This window comes from Drosophila mojavensis, unplaced genomic scaffold, assembly GCF_018153725.1.
Source record: "Drosophila mojavensis isolate 15081-1352.22 unplaced genomic scaffold, ASM1815372v1 contig_74, whole genome shotgun sequence".
In the NCBI taxonomy this organism is placed as follows: Eukaryota; Metazoa; Arthropoda; class Insecta; order Diptera; family Drosophilidae; genus Drosophila; species Drosophila mojavensis.
Genome location: NW_025318899.1, coordinates 9458429 through 9483587, shown reverse-complemented (window position 1 = coordinate 9483587; position 25159 = coordinate 9458429). Strand labels below are relative to the sequence as shown.

At 41.1% G+C, this 25159-nt stretch overlaps 1 protein-coding gene across 2 annotated transcripts; it reads right to left on the bottom strand.

Moving 5' to 3' along the window:
• Positions 1–700: 700 nt before the first annotated feature.
• LOC6581940 lies at positions 701–24722 on the bottom strand. Of its 2 annotated transcripts, none has more exons than XM_002007617.4 (4): positions 24477–24722; positions 23574–24364; positions 18329–18469; positions 701–769 (listed from the first exon to the last, which is right to left on the bottom strand). In XM_002007617.4, the coding sequence occupies exons 1-4, from the start codon at positions 24604–24606 to the stop codon at positions 725–727; spliced, it is 1107 nt and encodes a 368-aa protein (XP_002007653.3). In that variant the 5' UTR covers positions 24607–24722; the 3' UTR covers positions 701–724. The 2 variants fall into 2 exon arrangements, with proteins under 2 accessions (XP_002007653.3, XP_032587582.2); XM_032731691.2 differs by having other exon boundaries at positions 18329–18466.
• Between the last annotated feature and the right edge of the window lie 437 nt (positions 24723–25159).

Sequence of the window (25159 nt, the reverse complement as noted above, 5' to 3'; positions counted from 1 at the left end):
CCTGGCGCCTCCTGCTTCCTGATCCTGTCCTCTGCACTCTGATGTCCTGATGAGGGTTGTTTTTCAGTTTTGACATACTGGTGTCGCCTGCGGGGCTGACGCATGCGCATCCTTAGTTTAGCAACAGGTGATCGCAGCTAGCTGATCGAGTTGAGGTGTTTTTTTGTTGCTTTGTTATTAAGTTGTTAAGCTAAATTATTGTTTTTTCCTTTATTTTTTATTTGATCTTTGAGTTTTTTTTTTATGAGTGCTGCCGGCGACATTTAACAGTTCATGCATTTATATGAGCTGTTGCAAAACTCTTAATGGCCATTAAAATTGAATATATTTATTTCTGGCTTTTTGTTTTGCTTCTCTCTTATTTTTAGAGGCCTTCAGATTCTAGTCGAAAATGTAATAAATATAATTGATTTTAAAGAATTTTGATAAATTAAAGCTGAAATTCTTAAACACTTTAATTGACTTTTCAAAACGTGAAGGATTTTGGTTTGGATTAATTAAAAAACAATTTAGAATAGATCGGAATCAGAACTTAAAAAAAAAAAAAACTAAAACTAAATAAATACTATATAACATTTTCAAATTTTCTGCTACTAATGGAAAATACAAAAAAATAAATATGATGACAATAAATTAATCAGTATTTTGGCATGAATTTTAAATATGCAAAGTTATAATATATAGATCTTTAATACTAAGAGGGAGTGTTTTAATGATCAATTTGCTAATATTTTAAGCAATCAGGATGAAAACTTACCGTAGCTGGACACTGCAAAGGAAAAGAGAAAAAATAGCTTGTTAATAATTAATAGTAAACTCATATAAAGATAACGATAAAAGCTTATTTATAATCAGCTTGCTTCATTCGAAATAATGAGAATCGCATAGGGAAGCAGTAGCTATCATTCGACCACACTGTTCTCAAGACGAGTTATTTAGCACTGCCTTAAACGTTTTCACAATTCATGCGAAGGCGGAGATATTGTAAGTATTTGACGTACGTTCGTATAAATGAATGAAATCGAATTCATTTGGCATCGATTGCTGATTTAATTGTCTGACTAATTGAGAGATTTTTTTTTTGCGCTGGCATCTGTGAACTCCCATGACGCACATTCGGCCTAGTTGCAGCGTTATTTGCTCCATTTGGCACTCCGGCGAGCTTAATGACTTGATTTGGGAGGCTGATGAGGCAGCCAGGGCAGTTCTGCGGCTGCACAGATTGCTCAACGTTGATTAGTGCCCGGGTCTGAGAGACAAATGCTGTACGTGCAGAAACGCCAGCCGATGCTCTGGCTGACCGGCGACGACAATGACTTTGCCATATATGCACTCTCTAGCTGGGCGGCTCTAACCAACAACAACAAGAGCAGCAGCAGCAACAGCAACAACAACAACAGCAACAAAAAACCCTTTAAATTTCATGCAGAATTAATTAACTGCTGTTGGTGGCGACTCCGACTGCGACCGATTCGTGTTGTCGCCGCCAAAGCCGCCCAAGTTGCGGGCGCCCTTCTGGCCAGGCCCGTATCGCTTTTTCAGACTCTTGATATTTTGATGGCCAAGCAGACAACGCCGGAACACACAGAAGCGCGCTCTGGATCGCTCTTCGCTCTGGAATTTCATTGAGAAACGTGCCCTGTACTTGCCGAGACAGCAAGCTCAGGTCGTGTCCCCAATGCTCTGTCATGAATTGCACAGATATATAGAAAGACAGAGAGAGAGAGAGAGAGAGAGAGAGATGTATGGGTGTGTGTGTGTGTGGGACAGTCGTTGTTTGTCTTGGGGATCTATGTTGTGGCGCCATTAGCTGCCATTGGCTGGCCCGTGTCGCAATTTAATTACAAGCATCGCTATCTAGAGAAGGCGGCAGCAAGATTTATGCAAACAGTAAACAACATGGATAGACTGGAGCTGGACAGATGCACGGCTCCATCAAATGATATGAACGGACAGGCAACGGGCAACGGGCAACGGGCAATGGCCAATGGTTGTCATCAGCGTTGTTCTTTTTGCTTTCCACCCGATGCACAACTCAATTTGCTGCTGCAGTTAACCCACTCATAAGTAAGTGAATGAACATACCTACTATATGTGTGTATCTGAACAAGAGATATGGTCTGGCTGTAGCTTCTTGAAAATCGAATCACGTTCGCCCAATTTTGAATGGACTGCATGGACGTTTGGGGTAGCTTCGACAATTTTAGCTCCCTTGTAGGCGATTAACTTAAATGCCACTAAACTAATTTAAAAGCGATTGTAGGAGCTCACTCGCTCTCTCTCTCTCTTCCTCTCCCTCTTTTTGTCTGTCTCTCTCTGTGGGTCTGGGCGATAGAATTTCAGTGCCTGGGCTGTTAAACATCTTGTCCTGTCCGCTCAAACACTGTGCAACGCACCCATTGTCACGTACTGTAGAATGTGGCCATCAGTGTAGAGATCTGTGTAAAATAAATACATAAATACATATATGGGTGTGTGTGTGTGCGAGTGCGTGTGCGGCTCTTGGCAAGATTGCTTTTTCCATATGGAATTTAATTTGCGCTGCCCCTGAAACATGTAATAACGATGCAATTTCATTTGCAATTTAGAGCTACGGCTACTAGCCCCGAAAACATTTGACCACTGTCCTGGCATGCCACAGATGCAACAGCATGTTCCACTCTATATTAATGCCACGTTATGGGCGGAAGACAGAGAGAGAGAGAGAGAGAGAGAGAGAGAGAGAGAGAGAGAGAGAGAGAGAGAGAGAGAGAGAGAGAGAGAGAGAGGGAGCCCAGCCCAATGCCCAGCGATGACAAAGAATTTCTCGTTATGCAAAATACCTGCAAATATTACACAGTTAAGTTTACGATTTGATATATAGCTCTACGGTCTTTGTTGTTCCTGTTGCTATACCCTGCATAGTACAGGGCTGCAAGCGGTGTAAATGTGTTAGATCTTCTTGATATGTAAACTAATAGCTGTTGGGTTATATGAGTGTGCTGATTAAGTTATTGATAACTATCCAATTTTCAATTTGATTTTATTTTATTTTTTTTGTTAATATTAAAGCATATAAATGAGTATTCTTTTACAAAATTTCGTTTATCGATAACTGATTTAATTATATTTTCAATAAATTTATCAGTTTACTTAAATTGCAAAAAAGATAAATATTCTCCTACGAATTGCTTTCAGTTTCTACTCAGTCTGGGACTAAGACAGCGTTGTCTTTGCTTTTAAAGCTGAATTTGTGTAGATATCTAATGGGTCATAAAGAACTATGATAAACCCTCTGTCTACTCATACTTTCGAAATAATTTCTTTACACTCTGCAGAATAGCTTCTCTCACTCATATCCTTACAGAGCATCTGCCAGTCGGTCATGCTCAGATCAATCCACTGGCTGCATTTTGTTATTGTTATTGCTAACTGGCCGTTGTCAGTGAGTGGCCTGGCGCTTAGAAAACAAAACGCGACGGTGGCAACCTGTTGCGCCTATGGATGCCCCGCGGTCAGGGGCATCGTAAAACCTTACGAGCTGAATAACAAATACATGTATGGGATGATTAATTTAAGCACTTTTACGATGCCTCTTCATGGCGCAACTGATTTATGGCCGTGCGGCCGTGCGACGAATTTGCGTCAGGGAAAGCGCTACGAGAGGTCCGTGGCGCGAGGCTTTATGATTGGCTTAAAGGGGCGATAAATGAAATTAGGGGCTCTGCAATAGAGCTGAGCAGCCGGTAGGGTGCACAACTCCCATGCACTTTCAGTTGCTTGTAGGCGTTGCAATCCCGGACAGACAGACAGACAGCAAGCTACGAATATCATCTAAGTTTTGCTGGTCTCTTGCATTGCAAGTACAATTGGCATGGCGAAGAGTGGAGCGAGGGGAAATGGCGGCTGGCGCATGTTGCCATCAGACGCATTTACTATTTTGCATAAATCATAATGTAATCTGCATCTGGAAATGAAAACAAACCGAAGCGAAAATGTCCAAGCTTTTATAATTAACTGCGCGGGCACAAACCGAAGACATTGGCAGGCGACATGCCGGGCACAGCTGCAGGACCTCTGCATTGGCCGCAGCCAACCAGCATCAGGCAACTGGCAACAGGCAAAGAGCCAAACGGCCAAACAGGCAACAACCAACAACAGCGACAACCGCATAAGTTTCTCAATGAAGCATGGAGCCCAAACATCAAAAAAAGCAACAAATACAAATACAAATACAAATACAAATATACAAATGCAACAGCAACAACAACGGCAACGGCAACGGCAGCAGCAGGGTGAGCTCTGTGCCTGGTCAGAGAGGACGACGCCGGCACAAATGTGGATAAGCCCTCACTTGGTGCGCAATCGCAAAATCTACGCAGCGCGCGGTCAACGGGCGCCTGCCAAAACTACGGCTAAATAATTTATGCCCCCAGTCAGCAGCAGCATCAGCATCAGCAGCAGCAGCGGCAGCATCAGCAGCAGCAACAGCAACAGTCAGCGATGCGCAGCAACACATTGGCGCAACATGCTCCTTGGAGCGAAGCAGCGGGTTGGATGTTAGTCGCAGTAAAAATCAAACAAAATTATAAATTAATGAAATTTATGCACAATAAAATTGCAAAAGAAATTATTAATGCAGTCGTTCACGCTTTAAATGCACCCTAAATCAACGAACGTACGCTAAAATTATTAATACGGCTGCCAGACATGCAGCAGACGCCACTGCTGCGGCTGCCTCCTTGCCTGGCATCATTCCCAATCATGCTCAGCCTCCTGCTCCTCAATCCTCAATCCGCAATCCACAATCCTGGGCAATCAGTGCAAGCAGTTGATAGGTTTAGGCGCCGGATATGTTAAGTTGCAAAGACATGCATCTTGCAACATTAAAGCACAACTTGCGTTCAGCGCCCAGCTCCGATCCGCCAGATCCACCTTCAATTTTTATTGAAGGCGTTCGCCTTGGCTGCGTTTGCAGATCGACAAAACGAAGATGAAGAGGAAGAAGTGAATTTATGTGCTCATGATGTCTGTTTGTTTTCAATAATCTTTATTTCAAACATGAAGACACATATTGTGAGCTGGACAGACGGATGGACGAATGGGAAGCTTTTACATATTGATTTTCATAGATATTACATGTAAGAACTTTACTTCTATTCAAGAAGAAGAAGTCCAGTATTTCCTCGTTGATTGTCGATGCAGCTATAAGTAATCTGCTTTAGACCAACATGTTGAAGAGTTAGCCAAAACAAATATTGATCGCATATAAGAACTTTACATCTATTCAAGAAGATTTCCACAATTTCCCAGTTGATTATTTATACAGCTATAAAGCATCTACTTTGCGACAACAAAAGGTCCCTCTCTCTTTCTTATTATCTCCATTCATCCATATTTTCCTCTCTTTATAGTTGCTATAGTTTATAGGTACAATTTCCGTCTCTCTCTCATCCCCTCTGCATTCCTTCTTGTTCTCTTTGTCTCTCTCAATTTAAGCTTAGATCTAATTAGATCATAGTACAGCATTTGTAGTAAATCTACAACCATAGACATTTTTAGTTTAGGATCACCCTATTGTGCCTATAACTCATCTCATATTCTAAAATTTTTATTAAGTCCACATGAATTGTTCCCACAACATGCACAAATGATGTCACTCTGCTACCATAATACTCGCAACATAAATTGTGAACAAGGCCCAATTAGATGTCTCCAGATAGCACTTATTACGTTTCGAATATTGCCCAATTTATTCTTTGACAAATGAGGCTTTAATAGGGCTCTAGTTTATGAACTAGTTTCATGCAAGTGGCATATGAATAGTTAATTTCATTTCGCTGAAAGATCTGAGATCATCAAGTGGCAGCTAAATCAACTTGGGCCTAAACAAAAAAGGTATCACACACACCCAAAATATATATATATAAAAAAAAAAAAAAAAAAACACAACTAAACCTAAAAAATAAAAAACAAAACAAAACAAGGTCTTTTGCAACAAAAAGACAAAAAAGAGTTATTTAAATTTTACAGCGAATTTTTGAGAAGCGTAGACAGCTTTATCTTATCGCCAGTTTAGTTTCAAGTTGGAGTTTGAGGTTTCCCTTTAACGAATACATTAAATACATATTATTCCCGGAATTATATGTAAATTCCACTTCTCACATGAGTCCCCAAGCTCAACAGCTCTCCATCTTCCATGATATTATCGTCATCGTCGTCGCCGTCGTCGTCGTCGTCTTGGCCGTCTTGCTCTTGCCTGGTTTTGTAACTTACGCAGAAATCTTATAAATGTTCGTGTTCAAGACAGGTAGCGCTCTATTGGGTCCATATCAGCAAGCTAAAAAATTAGTTCCTCAACGATGACAAATTAGACGTCATTAAGGCTGACTGACTGGGCTCAGGGGCAACGCAGTTGACCAGCTCCAGTTCAGCTCAAGAGAGTGGCTAACTCAGTGTGACCTCATCCTTTCCTGGGAAGCACAACAAATGGGCATCCTAGGTCCGCGCTAAACGCGTGGAACTGTTACTCCATATTATTTATGATAATCTCGATTTTGTGTGGTAGCAGAAAGCAGCAAACAGCCATCAGCCATTCAGCGAGCCAGCGAGCCAGTGAGGCAGCCGCTGCGCATGCGAAGCTGGAGCCACACGATGCGGCACGTTGGCGCTGTGTGTGGCCTGTGGCATGGCTTCCTCGCCTACCTGTTGCCCGTTGCCCGTTGCCGGCTTGGCTGCCTGACTGCCTGACTGCGGCCTGCTGCCCCGACTCCAGATTAATGTGAAGTGACATGTTTAAGTAAATGATCCAGAAGCTTATCCGATAATGGCCACCATATTTATTTAATGCTACACTCAATTCTTTGCCTTTTTTTTTTTTTAACTTCTTTCGGCCAGGTCAGCGTCTCTGGGCCCACGCCCATCCGAAAAGCTAATTGACCCGATCATATGCCATAAATCGGTACAGGATATGCCGGGCGAGATCACGAAGAGCGCTAGACCAAGCGAGCACGAGATGCGCCACAGACGCGACACGATTAGCCCTTTAAATAGACCCCGCCTCGCCCGCACCTTCACCCACCTGCCCAATAATCATTTGTTTTTGGTAGTCCCCGCCAAACAATGCTTGCCTCGCAGCCAGCCAACGTGGGCCACCGCCGTTGCAAACTGTCGTCGAGCTTGTTGCAGTTGCTGCTGCTGCTGCTGCTGCTGCTGCTGTTTGCAACTGTTGCAAGTTTAGCGACAACACGAAGATTAGCATGCGTGACTAACAGAATTTTGTTATTCCTTTGCCTGGCCAGCCGGGCAAATCGTGCGTTTACCTCGCGCTGGGATAATCGTTTCTTAATTTTCCTAATTAATTATTATGAAATGCTCGATAAGCACCAACAAACAGAGAGAGAGAGAGAGAGAGAGAGAGAGAGAGAGAGAGAGAGAGAGGAGAGCAGCTAAATAATTGTTAAAATTCTTCTTCTGAAAATGTTGCCCGTGCAAATCATTCAATATTCAAGCGCGACTTGCCAACATAGTTACAGATCATTTGCCTTTTTGAGTCCATTTCATGCTGTGTAACCAAGTTAAAGGGAGTATATTGGTTTTGTGTGAGGTCTGCCTGGCTGCCCTTATACTTCTTCTGTATATAGAGAAATGTAGATTCATCTTCCACAGCTCTTTAGCCAAAGGTAGGATAAAATAGCAACAACTATATCTTTCACAGTTTTAGATCCAGGAATAAGCCATATAGCTAGATATATGCACATATCAATCTTTAATCCTGTTAGTTCAAAAAGCATCGATTCCTTAAGGCAACCTGACACGTTTTTCGAATTAATCTCGCTGTGAGCGAGTATCCTGCAGTCATTCAAGCTCGATTGCCATATTCATGCTTGTTTTTTAAAGCTCTTTTTCAGTTTCGTTGACCGGAACCTTTTTTATTGACAAGCAAATGCACTCAGGCTGCATATGTACCGGCCATGCCTTGGCTCTACATACATTTTTAGACGAGAGGCATCCGAGGCTCGACCTGGCTCAACTCGACTCGACTCGACTCCACTCGACTCGCCTCGGCTCGCCTGGGTCTGGGGCACAACACATTCGCCCCTTCTGCGCCAAAAGTTTATTTTCGTTATTTATGATGTCGCTGTAGCCGGGATGCGCTGCACAGATTTTAGGCACAACGAGCCGGGCACAACGAAGTGCGTGGGATGCTGCTTGGATGCTGGCTCCATCTGGCAATCACACAAATCGCATGCGAAACTATTATCAGAAGTTTTATGTTAATTTTTAAGCATGTTGCCTGCTTGCCTGCTTGTTGCCTGTTTGCCTGTTCGCCTGTGCCTCTATCTCTGCCTAACAACATGCAGGGGTCGGTGGCAGCAGCAGGAGCAGCAGCAGCAGGAGCAGCAGCAGCAGCCGCAAGTTGCAAAATGTAATCTTTTGTCATCGTGTTTGACAGAAACGGTTGTCGCCCCAAACACGCGCACCTGTTCAGATTCCCTCATTAATTATGCATAAATTCTCATCAAATTGGGAGAAGAGTTACAAAACAATCTTCAATGCCGATGCCAATTAGAATTTGTGCACGCCTCCATTTAAATAAGTTTGTAACTAAAGCAATTGCGGGCATGAGTCGAAGTTTGAGCGGAAGTATATAAAACTAAGCTAGACGTATCCCAGAGCACTTTAAATATAATGGAGAATTTTCGTTTTATATGGAAATCTTCTATATGAATAAGATATAGAAATATACAGAGATCTTTTGAAGTTTTCGAAGTTACATTCAAAGTTTAAGATTATATGATATTATATGATTTCAAGTAGTAAAATCAGTATAACATAATATAACATAAGATCTGTTGATCTTATTTGAACAATTTTGATTGATTCTTGATTTCTAGACATTATATATTGTAGACAGAGCTGAAATATTCATAAGGATGTATAGGCAGACAAGACCAGAAAAGGCAATCATCAGGAATATGTATAATTCATAGACCAGTCATCATAATCTACAAGTTTATACGCTGGATATGAAGTAGAAGCTCATACTATGCCAATTGCTCTAATATCTCATCTTAGTACTCTGCCCAATTCCTTAAATTTCTCATATTATTATATTTTATATTATAAATGATTAATTTACATTTGCGTACTTATACACCCAGCATTTTCTTTTTAAAGCTTAAACACTAAATACTCGACTTATTCTCTCTCATATATATACATATTTTTTTTTGCTCGTCTCAACAATATGTGCAAAACAAATATGGGCGTGTCGGTGGGCGTTGAAAAAGAATATGTTGCAGGTACGTATTGTGCGCGATCAGAGTTGAAGGCAATTTGAAAAATCGATTAAATACGAATAAATGTTGAGGGCTGGGGGGTTAGGCAGATTTAAAAACTCATAACAACGTGGCAGCACCTCCTTTTGTATTGCTGTCCGCACGCCGAGGTGTCCAAAACCATGTGTGGGGTAGTCACCGGCATCGGTGCCATTCGCCACTCGCCACTCGCCATTCCCGATGCTCGATGCCAAAATGCCGCTGGCAATTGGCAATGGGATGAGAAATATTATTTATATTTGTATTGCAGAATTTATGACCCGAGAGAGAAAGAGAGAGGGACAGAGAGAGTGCGCGAAGTTCGACTGGGTCCACATATATGTATATATGACAAATTTCCTGCCGCTGGTGTGGCGTCCCTCTTAGGAGGACAATGTGTGTTTCAGTAGCTGGCGCTAGTACATGGAACGGTGGCAGTGAGGACGACAGGAACATGGATTCGCCAAAAGCGAAACCTAATCAATATACAACTCGAATTAAAGCCAAAGGCAACGGAGCGTTGAGTGGGGTCGATTGCGGTGTTGATTGCTTTGCATGCAGCACACACACACGGACACACACTCGCATACACATTAATAACTACAATATCTGATTGAGGAGACAATTTGGTCAAGTGTATATATCATTTGGATAGTGGAACACACACACACATACACACTCACACTGTTGCATATCTAAACAGAATGCATTCCATTAAAAATGACAAGTTGCTTGTCCAAATAAAGGCAGATCAAGTCCATCTGATTTCCCATTTCGAGTTCCAGTTCCAGTTCCACTTCTGTGGCTATCAAAAGGATCGTGTTCAATAAAATGCAAACGCCGTCACCGTCCAAGTTGCCGTCGTCGTCGCCGTCGCCGTCGCCATCTCAACTGATTGTAATCAGTTTTGTGCACTAACAATGGCTGGGGCCAGTCGGCAGTCAATCATGAATCCATCTTCGTCAATCGCTGATTGTGTGAATGTTGTGGATTGCGCTGGAGTTAGTCAGTGACTTCTTGGTGGTTAACATGGCGCCTGAGTTTGTCGTTTTGGGAATTGCGCGATCAGATCATCAGCCACAGATGATCATCATCAATGGTTAACGCTGATGCCATTGTCTCTTGTTATATAAATTCTTCTTTTTCTTTTGCTTTTGCTTTTGCTTTGTTGGCGGCGTCTGCAAATGCACGTCATTCCGCGGCTCATGAAATGTCACTCAAGTGATCTCAACAGCAGCCATCCATTGAAGCATTCAGCCAGCCAACAGTCATCCATCCAAGATCTCTGTGGTCGCCTGCAGACCCCGTCAAACAATTCAATTGGAGTAGCGAATAAATCACACAGAAGACGACTTTGGATCGTGAAGCGTCGTCGTCGTCGCCTTGGCTTAACCCTCTTTGTAATGCCTTATAAATGCCCTGTAGCTCAAGGTGTGAAGCGGGTGTATCAGGCTATATCTTGATTTGGCATTGATATACAGCTGCCAATCCTTAGTCTGTTGAAAATCAACATCTACTTTGAAATTTTATAGTTGCCTTTTAGCTTATCCTTGAGTTATAGGTCCTCGGCTCATCTAGCAAACTTAGCTCTTCGTAATGCCTAGCCAATGCTTCTTCCACAGAACACTATTTGGTTCGTAAGCATGCGAATTACTTTGATTGCTCCTCAAGTTGTTTAGGGCTTAGCGTATTCGGGAAGTGTCTGCCCCAAAGTCCTCGTCCTGAGCGCCGTGACAGATCGTTTGGTGGCTGTGGGGCGCAGGAAATGACTGCAACTGCGGCGGGCTTGAGCATTTTATTTTGTTTACGATTTTCGTAGTTATCTGGGAAGTATTTCGAACGTCGCTAATTTGACGACTGCACGATTGCATCGAGTCGCCCATCGGTGCACAGAAGTTGGAGGTGAACTGGTCCTTGGGCAGAGGCTCCGCGATCGATGCATTTAGCAGATAAGCTCAATTTCGTTTTTGCTGACACTTAAGCGGCAGACAGACGGAGGGACGGCTGGGCCGAAGGACAGACGGATGGACAGCATCAACGAATCGAAGACTTAGGCTAGGCGGCTGCAGAGCGGGGGAGTGTTCACTGTAGTTGCACGTTTTTCGCTCAGCGCAGCGAAATGAAAATTCCGAACTCTAAAGTCACGGACTTTAGTTTCGTTTCATTCGTATTTCTTGAGCCCTCAACTGATTCTTGAGCTGCTATAACTATTCAACCAGGCAGTTTGTAACAATCAATACATAAGAAGTATTAATGAATATGTTAATTTATATGGGAAATTAAAATCATATATTTATAATCATTTCAGATTTATATAATTAAAATCTCTTTGGCATTAGCTTTTCAAGCAACATTTAAGTTTTCTGCCAAGAGACCTTTAATCCCTTTCAGCATCATCTAGCCGGCTGATTAAAGGGTATTCACGAATTCAGCGTGCCACACACGGAGCTCACACAGAAAGTCAGCTTTTCGTGTTGGACTTAAAGCATGCGCCGGTAATTGTGAATGACAATAATTGTGAAGACATTCTGTGCTGCCCCGGCTCGGCTCGGCCAGGCCAGGCCAGGGCAGCCAGGAGGAGTGATTCTGTGGACGTCCCACTGACCAAAGCAACGTTGGAACGTGCAAAACGTTGGCGCCAACAGCGCCACCCAATATATGCTACAAACAAACATAAAAAAAGAGAAGAAGACAAAAAACACAGACGAATTTTTGTCAATTTGAGGAGTCAGTCGCCAGCAGCTGAAGAATTCCCAGAGTTGGGGCCATTGGAGCAGGCAGGCAGGCTGGCAGGCAGGTACTACTCTCTGTTGCCACGCCTCGTATTTAATAACTTTCGCCCTAATTCATGTTGGCTGTCAGTGCGTCGATTTTTCATAATTAAAAGCGAATTGAAAAACTGTGCAAAACTTGTAGGAGGCGCGCTCGCAACTCCGGCGTCTTTGAAATTGAATTTGTGGCCTCTGTCGATGCGATGGCAGCTACTGCGGACAGCCACGTTTAAGGTGGTGCCATAATAAATGGTTAACGTTAGCTTGGTTAGAACTCGCTTAGCTTAGCCGCATGCGAGGCTATTCGAATCGATGGGCACGTATCTAAGGTCTTGATCGTGCCAGCGATTCATTAATCAAATCGCCCAGTTCAACTGCATATTGACTGAGGGGCATCAAATAGCTCGATCAACATTTTGATTGCAGTTCATGGCTTGACTTGGCCTGGAAATCGCTTGATATGGTACTCTATATAGCTATTTCCGATTAAACTAAAGTTTAAGTGTCTATTGTGACTGTATAGGTAGTATTTTTATGGATAAGCTTAAAATATTGTAAAATATTCTATCTATTATCGATTCAATAATGTTTATAAGCAAGCATATTTATATTCTGTTTACCAAAAATGACAAAATAATTCTACAGAATTTAGATTTTCATTGATTACTTGTTTCGATAGCATATCGATAACTTAAATAAAAGAAAGGGTATAATATCATTTAAGCACGCGATATGATAGGAAAACTTGGCGTATTTATCTGCTATTGTAAAATATATAATATATTTAAGATTAAATATACAATTGCTTAATCATGAACTTATCGAAAAGCTAAGTCTATCGGTGTGCGTTGAGTGAAATTCTATAAATCTGCATATTGATATTGCATACAACATCTTAGACATATGACCAATGCATGTTATACTATATATATAATTATTATTATTTATTATCGACTGTATTGCTAGCTTATCGAAACATAAAGCAATCTAAACTATCAAATAAAAAACTATATTTAATGAATAAGTTTTAGGCATTGTAAATGCCATTAAGAATCGAATGAACTGTTTGCATATTTCCCAACGCAATTATGTCATTAGAAACTCCACGGATAACACCTTTGATGACTCTGTCTAAACACTCCCAGCGGGCACATCCTTTCGCATGTCAACTGACAATATGGACAACAACAACTTTTGACGACGCGACGGCAATTGCTAGCGAGCCCTGATGAACTATATAAGTAAGTCACATATCCACGGGGAGCTAAATAAAGAGAGACACACAGTCGTACTTCTTGAACACTGTGCGCAGCAGGCGGCATCATTTGATACATATATATGCACATATATACACATACATATATATATATATATATCTGTATTTCAGTAGAATATTTTTGGTGACATTTATGTGCCGCTGACGGCCAATGGCGGTAGCGACAGCAGAGAGCTCTAATTAAATTTAATAGCTACGCAACGGCATAAAATTGTGCCAAGCCACCAACGAGGCGATGCAGCCCCGCCAGTCGGCAAAAGATGTCAAGATTGGGGTCGTAAACACATTTGATTTGATTTCTGGAAAGGATTCAGTCATTTCACGTCGGCTGCTTTGGCGGATGCGTTGATTGAATTGTCACCTCCAATTTAATGGCCACAGCCCGAGGGCAGACCAGAGCGGAGCAGAACGGGGCGGAACGGGGCAGATCGAGTCAGTATTTCAACAAGTTCTATTCGTTTTTGATGTTCTTCTTCTGTATTCCGATGTAGACGGATTTAGAAGAGACCTGGTAAAAGGCGCCACTGTTGACGCTTCTGACATTTGCTGTGGGTTAAATTTTTATTATAATACCGGCCGACAGTGTCTCTGGCAAAAGGTGTCAGACGTTTTATGGCTGTTCTTTGACGACCTGCTGAAAAGTTCACGGTCATTTCTACAATTTCACCTTTGAGTTTAGAGCGCTCTGGGCGCCACAGGCATTGCGAGGGCAGCCGGCAGTAGTTGGGGTATACGACTATCATTCATCAAAAGCCAGCCGGCTTTCAATTACTTTCACCTATGGCTTGGCCCGGCTACCAGCGGAAAAGTGGGTCTAAGTGAAACAGGTAGCCAAATCTCAACATCAAAGATTAAATACCGGCATAGGTACATAACTAGAGTTTGTTTTTTTCCTGCTAATTTTCCTTTTTTACAGGTATTTAAATACCCTGCAATTCGTATAATATTTTATAGCAGACAGTAGAAAAATATTCTTGGGTTCGATTCGATTCAGACAGATCTTTTAAGGAGTAAAATAAATATAATATAATATAGCTATACTTAATCAATTTGTAGCTGGAATGAAAAGAATTATAGCTCTTGACTAAGCTTAAGCTGTAAATGGCTGTTGGGAGTTATAATTAACGAGGCAAAGCCAGCATGTTTCATCTAAAGAAAAAAAAACACACTGACACTTTGAAATGCCAAAACACATACTTACATATATGTATGTATGTTTGCATATGCTAATACACACACACATACGCGCACGTATGTACTATGTAAATAGTGGAAAGAGTTGAAGGTGAAACATCGACAACATTTTTGTGCCCAGTCATTGTTCATATGCAGCAAAAATAATACAAAAAAAAAAAGAAAAAAAAAATTGTTTTTTAATTTGAATAAGTAATTCGAACAACACACAGCCAAAATCAAAAAGGAAAAACAAAGTAAAAACAAGTCAAAACAAATGTGAAACAAGGAAAATTCAATTTACTCGCATGTCAAGCCGAATTGCCGGCTAGGTCAAACACGTTGATGGATGGATGGATGGTTGGTTGGATGGCAGTTCGTATATGGCTGCATGGATGACTGAATGAAAGGGACGCACAACAACAGCAACAAGAGTAACTACAATGGCTACAAGCTGAAATGGCAAAACGTTGCATGCTCGACTATTGGGCGGTCCGCTTGCTCCTCCCCCCTTCCCCCCACTCAAAGCTGACCACGCTGTGCCCCACCCAAAAGAACCGATGCGACGGCAAACAAACAGTCAAAAACTCGCGTTTCATTCCACATGCAGCACGTGTAGCATGCTTGCGACTATTCGTATTCGTAATTGAGTGCAAGTGAGTGTTCATAGTTGTATTCACTATATAGGTATTTACATTGTTAGGTAATAGAAAATGAATGAAGAGTGGACGAGTCATGACTAGAAGTTACCTGGATTGGGCAGAAAACAATCAGTTTATTTATATTTTTTGATTGGAGTTTCCAGAAAGGATTTATCATTAAGCTATATATAGTTGACGCGCATTTGCCTTAAAAATTTCATGTGAATCGGTTCTATATATCTCGAGATATGCCTAAAAAAACGAGTTTACAAATCGTTAATTATCGATAAGTTGATGAGCTGTTTCAGTTAACAATTTCGTAATATGAATATATCACATTTAATAAGAATAGACGCAAATTATTATATATTTTCCGTTAGTACTCCTCTCTTACACGCTTTCTTACCCACCCTTTAATATTTACAGGGTATACAAATAGAAATTGCTAAAACTACACACACAATACATTCACATACATGGACATTCGGCAGCTAAAGTTTTTAATTAATACAAAACTTGTTACACTTTATAAGCGCCTACTATTAGCATACCTAGACATAGACGTGCATACATATGCATAAATGTAGATAGAGAGGATGGACATGTGGCCACATGATGCCAGTCGCATGTGTGCAGAGTCTGAAAATGGGGAAAAAGGAAAAAAGGATTTGGCAGGCCTAGAGCGTAGCTGAATTCGAAATGAGTCCGGAGCTTTGTTATTTCGGCAGCTGCTGATTGCAGAAATTTTAATTAAACTTGAAATACAAACAACTATTAACTACAGAGAGCAAACCAACATCGAATAGCTAAATGGAATAGTTAGATAAAATATGATAAATATTAAAAGAGTTGTAGTTGTAGATTGCAAATTTCATGGAAATCAGAAATAAAGTTAACAATTCTTTAACTAAATTCATTCAACTGCTATATAAGCTTATCAAATCATTAACTAAACTGCAAGATCATGAATAAACCAATCTTATATATATATATGTATAGAGAGCACTATAAGATTGGCAGTGAGATCGTGCGTGCGTGCGTGCTGGGAACGAGTTGAGACATTAGGTTAAGTGACAATCGTGTCTCTGATTTATTGCTATTTCCGTCTCATTGCGATTTCAGTGATTCGGGGAATTGCAAGCGCCGCTAATGAGCTGCCTGCCATTCGTTCACACTTGCACTCAAGAGGGCGGGGAGAGATAGAGGACGAGATGCGCTCTCGTATTAATTGATTGCACTTATGGCATTCAAGATTTGCATACATACATATATAGTATAAAGTACGGAATCCATTATTTCCGGGAACATTGCATTTGTACGGCAATTAGTTCGCATAAGTTAAGGCTTGCTCATTCGACTCCGAGCTGGTATCGTTCGGGAGTGCGACCCATGTTCGCTTGCGGCTGGCATAAATCATCTTCATGGAAATATCGTGTAGAGGGCACAGCAGCAGCGGCAGAAGCCAGAGCCATGCCACACATAAAAATATGTATATTTGTGGGACCCAAAATGTTCTCTAATTGAGAGACACCGCAGCAGGCAGCAGTCCCCAAAGATTGCCTCCTTTTAGCAAATATTTTCGGTTCATTTTTTTTTTTTTTTTTGTATTTTTTGGGGGAAAATATTTTCGTAGAGTTTCCCAGCCCACCCGCACGACCCTATCGAAAATGTTCTGTATTTCGAGTGCTGTCATATATATTAGAAGAAAAACAAAATAAACGTAGTTTAATAAATTGTTGGGCAAGCTAATTTATGACCATTTAATATGACATTTATCTACAACAATAAGTTAGCGCAAAATTGTTTCGTCTGCTCGATGTCAGAAATAATTCTATTTCTTAACTCAGTTTTTAATCATTTGTGACATTTGTGTGTTCGCCTTTGATATCACATCGACGTCGACATCGATGTAGACGTAGATGTAGACTACCAGCTATATAATTTGATTAAACATGTGTTTATAGCTGTTCTATTACCGGCGACAATTGCGGGGCTTGTAAAAAGCATTGCTTAAAATCGCTCTGATGAGAGCGAGTACAAATATAAACACGTGTTCTGTCAAACGCTTGTATACAATTGTCTGTCCAAAATGGAAATTACATGTACCAGAACATACACTCACACACAGATATACAACACTCTGTGTGTGTGTGTGTGTGTAAGTGTATTTGTTGTGCACGTTTTGGTCCATCCTAGTGGGTCAAGTTTTGGCTGCATTTGCCGACTGCCTCTCGCCTAATGGCAATTGTCGCAGCTTGTTTCGAGGCCCACGCTCTCGCTCGGAAAAATTGTTTCCTCAGCTAACGCCCACTTTTTCAGTTCGTATTATTATTTTTCTAGTTTTTTTTTTTTTAGAGAAAACATGCACTACAAGTGCTAAAAATTTTGAAAAACATATTTCACAATTAATTGTCAGAGGCAGCAACTGGGGCTGGCAGCGCTTTACTTTTCTGATATTATTTTTTTTTTTGTGCCACGTACTGCCGCCGCCAACTGTCATTATATATACATACATACATATGCACATACACATATATATATCTTATTTTTTTTCTCCTCTCGCATTTTTAAATGTTGTTCAACATGGCAAAAGCAACGCGTTGCTGCTTAATTTGTCGTAATTAATGCTTATGAATAGTTTGTACTTGTCTTTATTTGTTCGAGCTGCTTAAGTCGAGCCAATGATTGCGCCTGCCTCTGCCTCTGCCTCTGCCTCAGGCATTGTGTGTTGGCTTCGCTTTTCCTCCTCTTCTTCTTCTTGGCTAATCTCAACTGACAAATCGTGGCTAATAAATGTTAGGCTAACTGTAAAACAGCTATTGGAATAGTTTGAAATCCTAAATTAAAGTTAATTTTAGGCAAAAATGCAGGCATAATTAACTGTACGAAATTAGAAATTACAATTAGTGAGACGCAATCTGAGCTCATTTAAAATTCTCTGCACAATGTTGGAGTAGAACTAATAGCTGAACAGTGCTTATTTGGTATTAAAAAATTGAGCGGAAATCAAATCTTATCGCTGAACAATCCAGGAAGACCTTATATTTCATCTGTGGAGGAACTCAAATTAAATTCCCTTCAAACATACGTGTAATAGACACAGTACAGTATATATAGCAGTGCTATATTTATAAATATAATACAACAAATTATAATCTTTTTACTAACCTGCAATTTGACGAGCTCTGGATAATCATTAGCTAACTTAGCGAGCTCCTGATAATTGACTTTGGCCATGGCGACAATCCATTCCTTGGCTTTCGGATGTGACAATGTGACATCGGGTGAGTCCTTTTCCTCAATTAGCTGCTGAAAGACATAAAAACGGGTTACCAAAGCGCATAAATTAATTATGCATGTTTCTGTCACAACATTTTACAAAATTCGGAATAGGCCTACAGCAGCGAGGCGGGGGCGGGGCATTAAAAACAAAAATTATATCTACCATATATATATATGCATATATGTGAAACGGGCATAAAACATAGAAAGCCCATTGAAAGCATTAACGCCAACACATCTTAGAACACACACACACACACTCAAACACACACACACACTCACACACACACTCACATGTGGCAAGGCAATCGTTGTAGCAGCCACACGGTTTCTGGGCGGGATTGGGATTCTCCCACTCCCTCTCCCCCCTCTCTCTCTCTCGCTCGCTTTCTATGCGAGTGTAAAAAGCTGGCATAATTATGCGCACACATTCGACGACGACGGCATGTTCTTGCCATAATTATGAAGGTAATAATTTTTATTTATTAGGCGCGTGCTTTAGGCATTTGGTGCGCCGGGTTTTCTTTAGCGATGCGCTAAATGAAATAGAGCTCCAAAAAGTTCTTGTTCTCTCTCCCGCTCCCTCTCTCACTCCAGTATTTGTGCCTCATGTTTTTTCTTCGTTTTTTGTTTCGGGAATGGGTAGCTGTTTAACCACCACGCATTCCCATTGATAATGAGCACTCTAATGAGCGAGGGGCGCAGGCAGACACATGTGCCACATCAGCAACAACAACAACAACAACAACAACAACGACAACAATAGCTGGCAACATGTGTGCTTGCCTCTCATATTTACGAGCGCTGAAAACATTTTCGGCAACTAATTATCCATTCGCATAATGTTTCGCGTTTGCTAACAAGGCTGCAAAAGAGTCAGGCATTTGCTTACCTGTAACTCTCTGCATGCCACACCCCCACTAAACGGCAACAAAATAATAAAAAAAAAAGAAGATGAAGAGCAAACAGCACTCGCTTCGTTACGTTATGTTACACATAGCTAATAAATGCGGCATACACATGGTTGGGGCATTTAGCCGCAGGATGCAGCAGCAGCAGCCGTAACTCCTTTCATATATTTACACGCCACTTGACTTTGGGAGTGCTCACGTTTTTCCAATTACTCGCCGCCGTGCTTAAATCCCGTTAACCACCCGCTTCAGGTGGCGCCATTTGCAAATGCCGTATGCCGCATGCCGCATGCCGCATGCCACACGCCGCATTGCCGTTTGCCGTTTGCCGAATAGCCGACAAGGTGAGCGAGAGAGCAAATGAGACCGAAACAGAGCCAGAGCTACAGCTACGGCTACGGCAACAGCAACATAACAGGACAAACATTGCAAAGTAAGGCCCCGGGCAAAGTGGCCATGTCAATGCTAAACAAAAGAACCGTAACGCCCCCAAGTAGCCACCCACACACACAAACCAAACCAAAAAAAAAAAATCGAAAAAAAAAAAAGGAAAATGTTGCCGACGACTGCTGCTACTCGTCGTCGTCGACGTCGTCGTCATTGGGCACGGCCACCTCCCAGTTCAAGTTGGGGGCAGTTCTCCCCAATCGCTTGTTTGCTGACTGGCTTTCTTATGTCCTGTGTGTGTCCCTTTATGCAAGATATTATATCACACGGCTGGCCATTGTCCGGCTGCAGATCGGACCAAACCACACCAGAGCACAGCAGAGACCAGAGACCAGAGCAGACTGTAGCATGTCCTCGTCGTTCGCTGTGTTTGCGTTTGCCACCCGAAACTTACCTTTGACTCCCTTTTCAAAAACACACAAAAAAAAAAAAGAAACTAGAGAAAAAACGGAATGAAGCCACAAAATGGTCATGTTTGCCGTATTCCGTATTGCCGTATGCCTTCCGCCCGTAGTCACTCGCAGTCCGCTGTGCCATTGTCCGCTTCGATCGGGTCGACATTGTTGCTGTTTGTAAATTTAACCGCTTCGGGACATACGGCGTTGTTGTTTAACAGCAATAACAACTTTTGGTTTGTTTCCTTACATTTTTAATTGGGTCCTTTGTGGTCGGTCGGTCGTTCGGTCGCTCGCCCGCCTTCCTGCCTGATGACTATAGCTTTGCCTAACTAATTTCTATTGCTGCTTATTGGCTATGTTAACATGTTTCACCAACTTGTTTCTATCCAAAAAAGGGTTTTCTCTATCTCGCCCCCTTTATCTCCCTCTCGCTCTCTCTCTCTCTCTCTCTCTCTCTCTGGCAGGACCAACCTCTCATTCGGGCTTAATATGCATATTGGGACACGGACTTTGGCCACCAAAGTACCTTGTGGGTTAATAAAAATATATGTGGTTTGTTTGATGCTGCAGTTGGAGTTTCATTTCAATGCCTTCTAAACGGAGCATAAATGGAATTTAGGGTTGTTTCAAAATTCTCAATTTAGTGTTGGGCAAACACTATTCCCTGCAAATATGGTGTGGAGCGGGTTCAATGAAGTTGCCCAGATTTGTCTCATATTAAAATTGAGCCAAAGTTGGTTTAAAGCTCGACCAAACTGTTGGGAGAGCTTAGGAAATTATTAAAGAGTCGAATAGGGGAAATTTGGTGGGGAGCCCCTTATGTGTCCTGAATACTCACTTTACTGAGTAACGATGCTTAGCTCGTTTTACAAATTACAAATCTTTTATACATTTATTTCTGGAAATCTAGTAGAAAGATTAAGAAAAAAAGTTCTTCAATAGTGTCTTTAATAGTTTCTTTTATTCGTTCTATGTATTTTAAGTTTCTCTTCGGATTAACATTTTTTCTATTAAAAGTCAAGTTTAATAAACACACTGGACAGTTATCTACATCTGAAATTAACTGCAGCTCAACGATAGCTAAGCAATTTAAATAGTTGTATGTGTCGAGGCTACAGTGGGTGCTGACTAAATGCGCAAAGTGCCAACTCATGAAGCTAATTAAAAACACTCGAAACGAATTTAATTGATCAGCTCGCAGGCATATTTGACCCGCAGCGCTTACGGTTGCGGCGCCTAAATTTCACGGTCTATAATATTGATGGATCTATGGAACAAGAAGAAGAAGCAAAAGACGACGAAGAAGCAGAAGCAGAAGGGGCAGAATTCCATTTCGAAACTCTTTCATGAATGATTTGGCACTTTTTCCACAATTTCTGAGATGATTAATAATATTTGTATTAAACATAATTCATCAAGGGGGTTTCACATACATTGGGTTTGTGATAGATAAAGATTGGTGGCGCCGTCTATCAAAATTTTTTATTTATTTACTTTTTTCTTTCATTTTCTTTTGTATTTTTGAATGTTGATTTGGCTTGTTAGCGCACAGATTTGTTAACAATTTTTACAGGTTCCACGGTTTCGACAATGATGAGCATGAAACAGTTCATGAAACTGTCTTGAATATCAGATCATCGATCCTAGATAACTTTCGAATGATTTGTAATGAGATATCTAACTAGGTTTGGGAATAATGGGAATATGTAAAGGATTGTTAATAATAGAAAATATATTCTTAAAAATCATAATATAGGCTAGGAAATACAGATCACAGTGTACATAAATATCTGCAAATACCCTGTTTAAAATCATATTTTGTACAACAGCTAAAAGAGGAAATATCGTTGTCTGCATGTAATTCGGGCCACATTAATCCGGAAACATGAAAAACGTGAGAAACCTAACATAAATGCTGTGATTCTTAGACGCTCCAAGACGATTCGATATATGTAAACATTAATTTAACACACATAAGTGGAAGCGAGTGCGTGTCTGTGTGTGTGTGCACAAATAAACACTTAAGTCTTTTTCGTTAGTGTTTTAGTCGAGTGTTGAGTTGAGTTTTTATAGCGCTTGACATGCAGTTGACAATTCGGAGTTCGCTTTTGACATACATCTACTGCTGCTGCGCCTGTCGCCTGGCTCGTTCGGGAATATCTGTGGGCGGGGGGGTATAGACATAGACATATTCATCTTGGCCGGACGTAGCGGAATGATTTATGCAGTTGCCTATGCCTAAACCCTAAACACTTTTGATTGACAGCCCTGAGTGGATGACAGTTGTTTGTCAATGCTCGGGCCCAAATGGTAATTGCCTTCGTCTTTAGCTCGCAACATTTGCTACGAAACGATTTTCTCGTAACGCTTGACAAATTTTAACATGTTGTCGCCTTTTATTGTCAGCTATATGTAATGGCCGATATACCAGCTATATATATAAGTAATATATATTTTTAAAATTTGCTCAATGCATGCTCAAAGGGAACAAGTTGAGTTGCTGCATGGCTAATTATAAGTAAAGTAATTTATATAAGAATATTGCATCGGTTAGATGTTGGATTTTCAAGCTATTACGAAAGGAGCGTAGAGAAATCATGGTTTTGATATTGTAATAGGTATTTGCTATAAGAAATAAAGAAAACTGTTCTTTACATTTGCTTATTGTATAATCATCTGATTTTCCTATAAAGAAAAGCTTTAACAATTACATTAAAGAACTTGCTTTTCAATAAATTTTACTTGTGTGTACTTTAACAATAGTACATGCGTCGCTCAATGCATGTACGCATGTCATTTATATATACATATATACCTATATACAATTATATGTATATTACAAAAGAATATGTGACGAAAACACATTGTAGCGGACGCTTGTAATGTTTATGAATCTCACATTTTATTGTAGGAGAATAAAATTAATGGATATGTACAAGTCGAATGTGCTGGTAGTGCTAGTTCGTGACCAGCAGTTCCACTCGAGCTATATTTGAGAAAGAGACCGACTGAGAAAGAGAGAGAGAGGAAGAGGTAGTGAGAGTGGGATCTAAGTGCCCGCGTGTCAGGTAAAAACACCCTCATATCTCTATTGCTATGCGAACTAGTTCAAAGAATCTGTGTAGGCCAGGTCAAATATGTCTTGGAATTCTGTTAGTTGCCAATAAGAACAGACAAATTTGTTTTATGCAAAAGAAAAAACACTAAACACTTCCCACAGGAAGTAAGACAGAGTCTGGTTGGAACTGCAGCAGCAGCAGCGATGTGGAACTGTTTAGTTTAGGCAATGGGAAGCAGTTGTACCCGCACCCGCACCCGCATCCATATTCGCATGGGTTAATTAACCGGTTTTTGTTAAACATAAAGAAGACATACCTTTTCTGGCTTTTTCTTGGGCGGCGGCGATATTATTTTCGCCTCCTCTTCGGAGGCCATCCGGTTGAATTTGCGTGTCGCTTCCTTAACACTGATGGGATTCTCAGCTGTGTCTGCCTTCTCTGCGGAGGAGCTATCAGTGGAGGTGCCCGACGAGAAGGAGAAACGCGGTATATTTTCCTTATTGCTGCCCTCGTCCACGGAATTCACCCGAGATATAGACTTGGCATTGCCATTAATATCAGGATCGGCATTGGTCTCCGCATTGATATTGCCATTGGTATCGGCAGCGGCAGCAGTAGTGGCAGCGGCATTGACATCGGCGTTACCGTTGGGATTAGTTTCGGCGTCTTGTTCGTTCTTCTTGTCGATGTCGGATTGGCGCACGAGGCGTGCCGGGTCAATGCGTTGCATGGCAGCTGTGAATTCGTTAACGCACTCGCGATAGGTCTCCACTTGATCCTGATGCACAGCCAAGCCGGCGATCACTGGAGCACTTGGTTCAGGCTCTGGTGCTGGCGACTGCTGCACCTCGGGCGGCGCTTTATAGGGCGGCGGCTGCCTCATTGGCGACATGCCGCTATCGGTTACGGACACTATGGAAGCAGCTCCCGGGCTGGAGGGCGCAGAGGCAGTGCCCGCAGCCGCGACGGCGCGTTCCACAACCTCTTCGCTCGGGCACTCATTGATATACTTTTTGCGCAGTATTAAATACTTTTGATTGTTTTCATTCTTGATGGTGGAGAGCAGCGTCACATAAGTTTTGAAGCGTTTTCGTGCCTCGGCCTCATCTGAAATTGAGATTTCAGTAGGGCTTAGTTTACCTATCAGATTGCATTACTCTATGATGTCAACAGGTTGTTGTCAAATATGCGAATACACATAAATTTGTCTCTGACTCACTTTGTGTGTGCGTTAGATATTTCTTGAAGTGCTTGACGAGAGCATGATTTGTCACCTTGCCGTCGTTTTGCAGCATATAATTTCGTATATCCACAATCGATAGTTGCTTTGTTGTGTCGCTCGCACTCATCTTTAACACAATTAACTACTTATTGCACACCAATTATTGGACAGAAAAACAAAATAATTCGCACAAAAACTAAACAAACACACAGTTACCAGGGATGCACACTAGCAGACGCCAGCTGGCTGAGCCAGACTGCGTATCAGCCCTGTTGCTTCGCGGAAATAAGCTGCTTGCTATGAATCAAGCAATTTAAATGGGAATTAAAATTAATTAATTTTAAATTGAGACAGATATGGTAAACGAACATAACCATGTAATTTGTTTCTCAAATTATTTGTTTAATTAGAATAATGTTAGTGATTAAACTGTGAGTAAGAATTTAGCAATGGTAAAATGAATTTTAGTACTCTTAAAATATTATTTGTTTCCTCAAGTAAGAATAATATTTTAAAGAGAATTAATAGGAATTCAAAAAAATAGAACAAAAATCCAATTTAATTCAATTTAATAAATGATTTAAAAAAAATCGAATAAACATTTCACAAAATTTGATATAAAATTAAATACAGTTCTCGTTAAACAGCAAAATATATTACAATATTTAATTTATTTTATT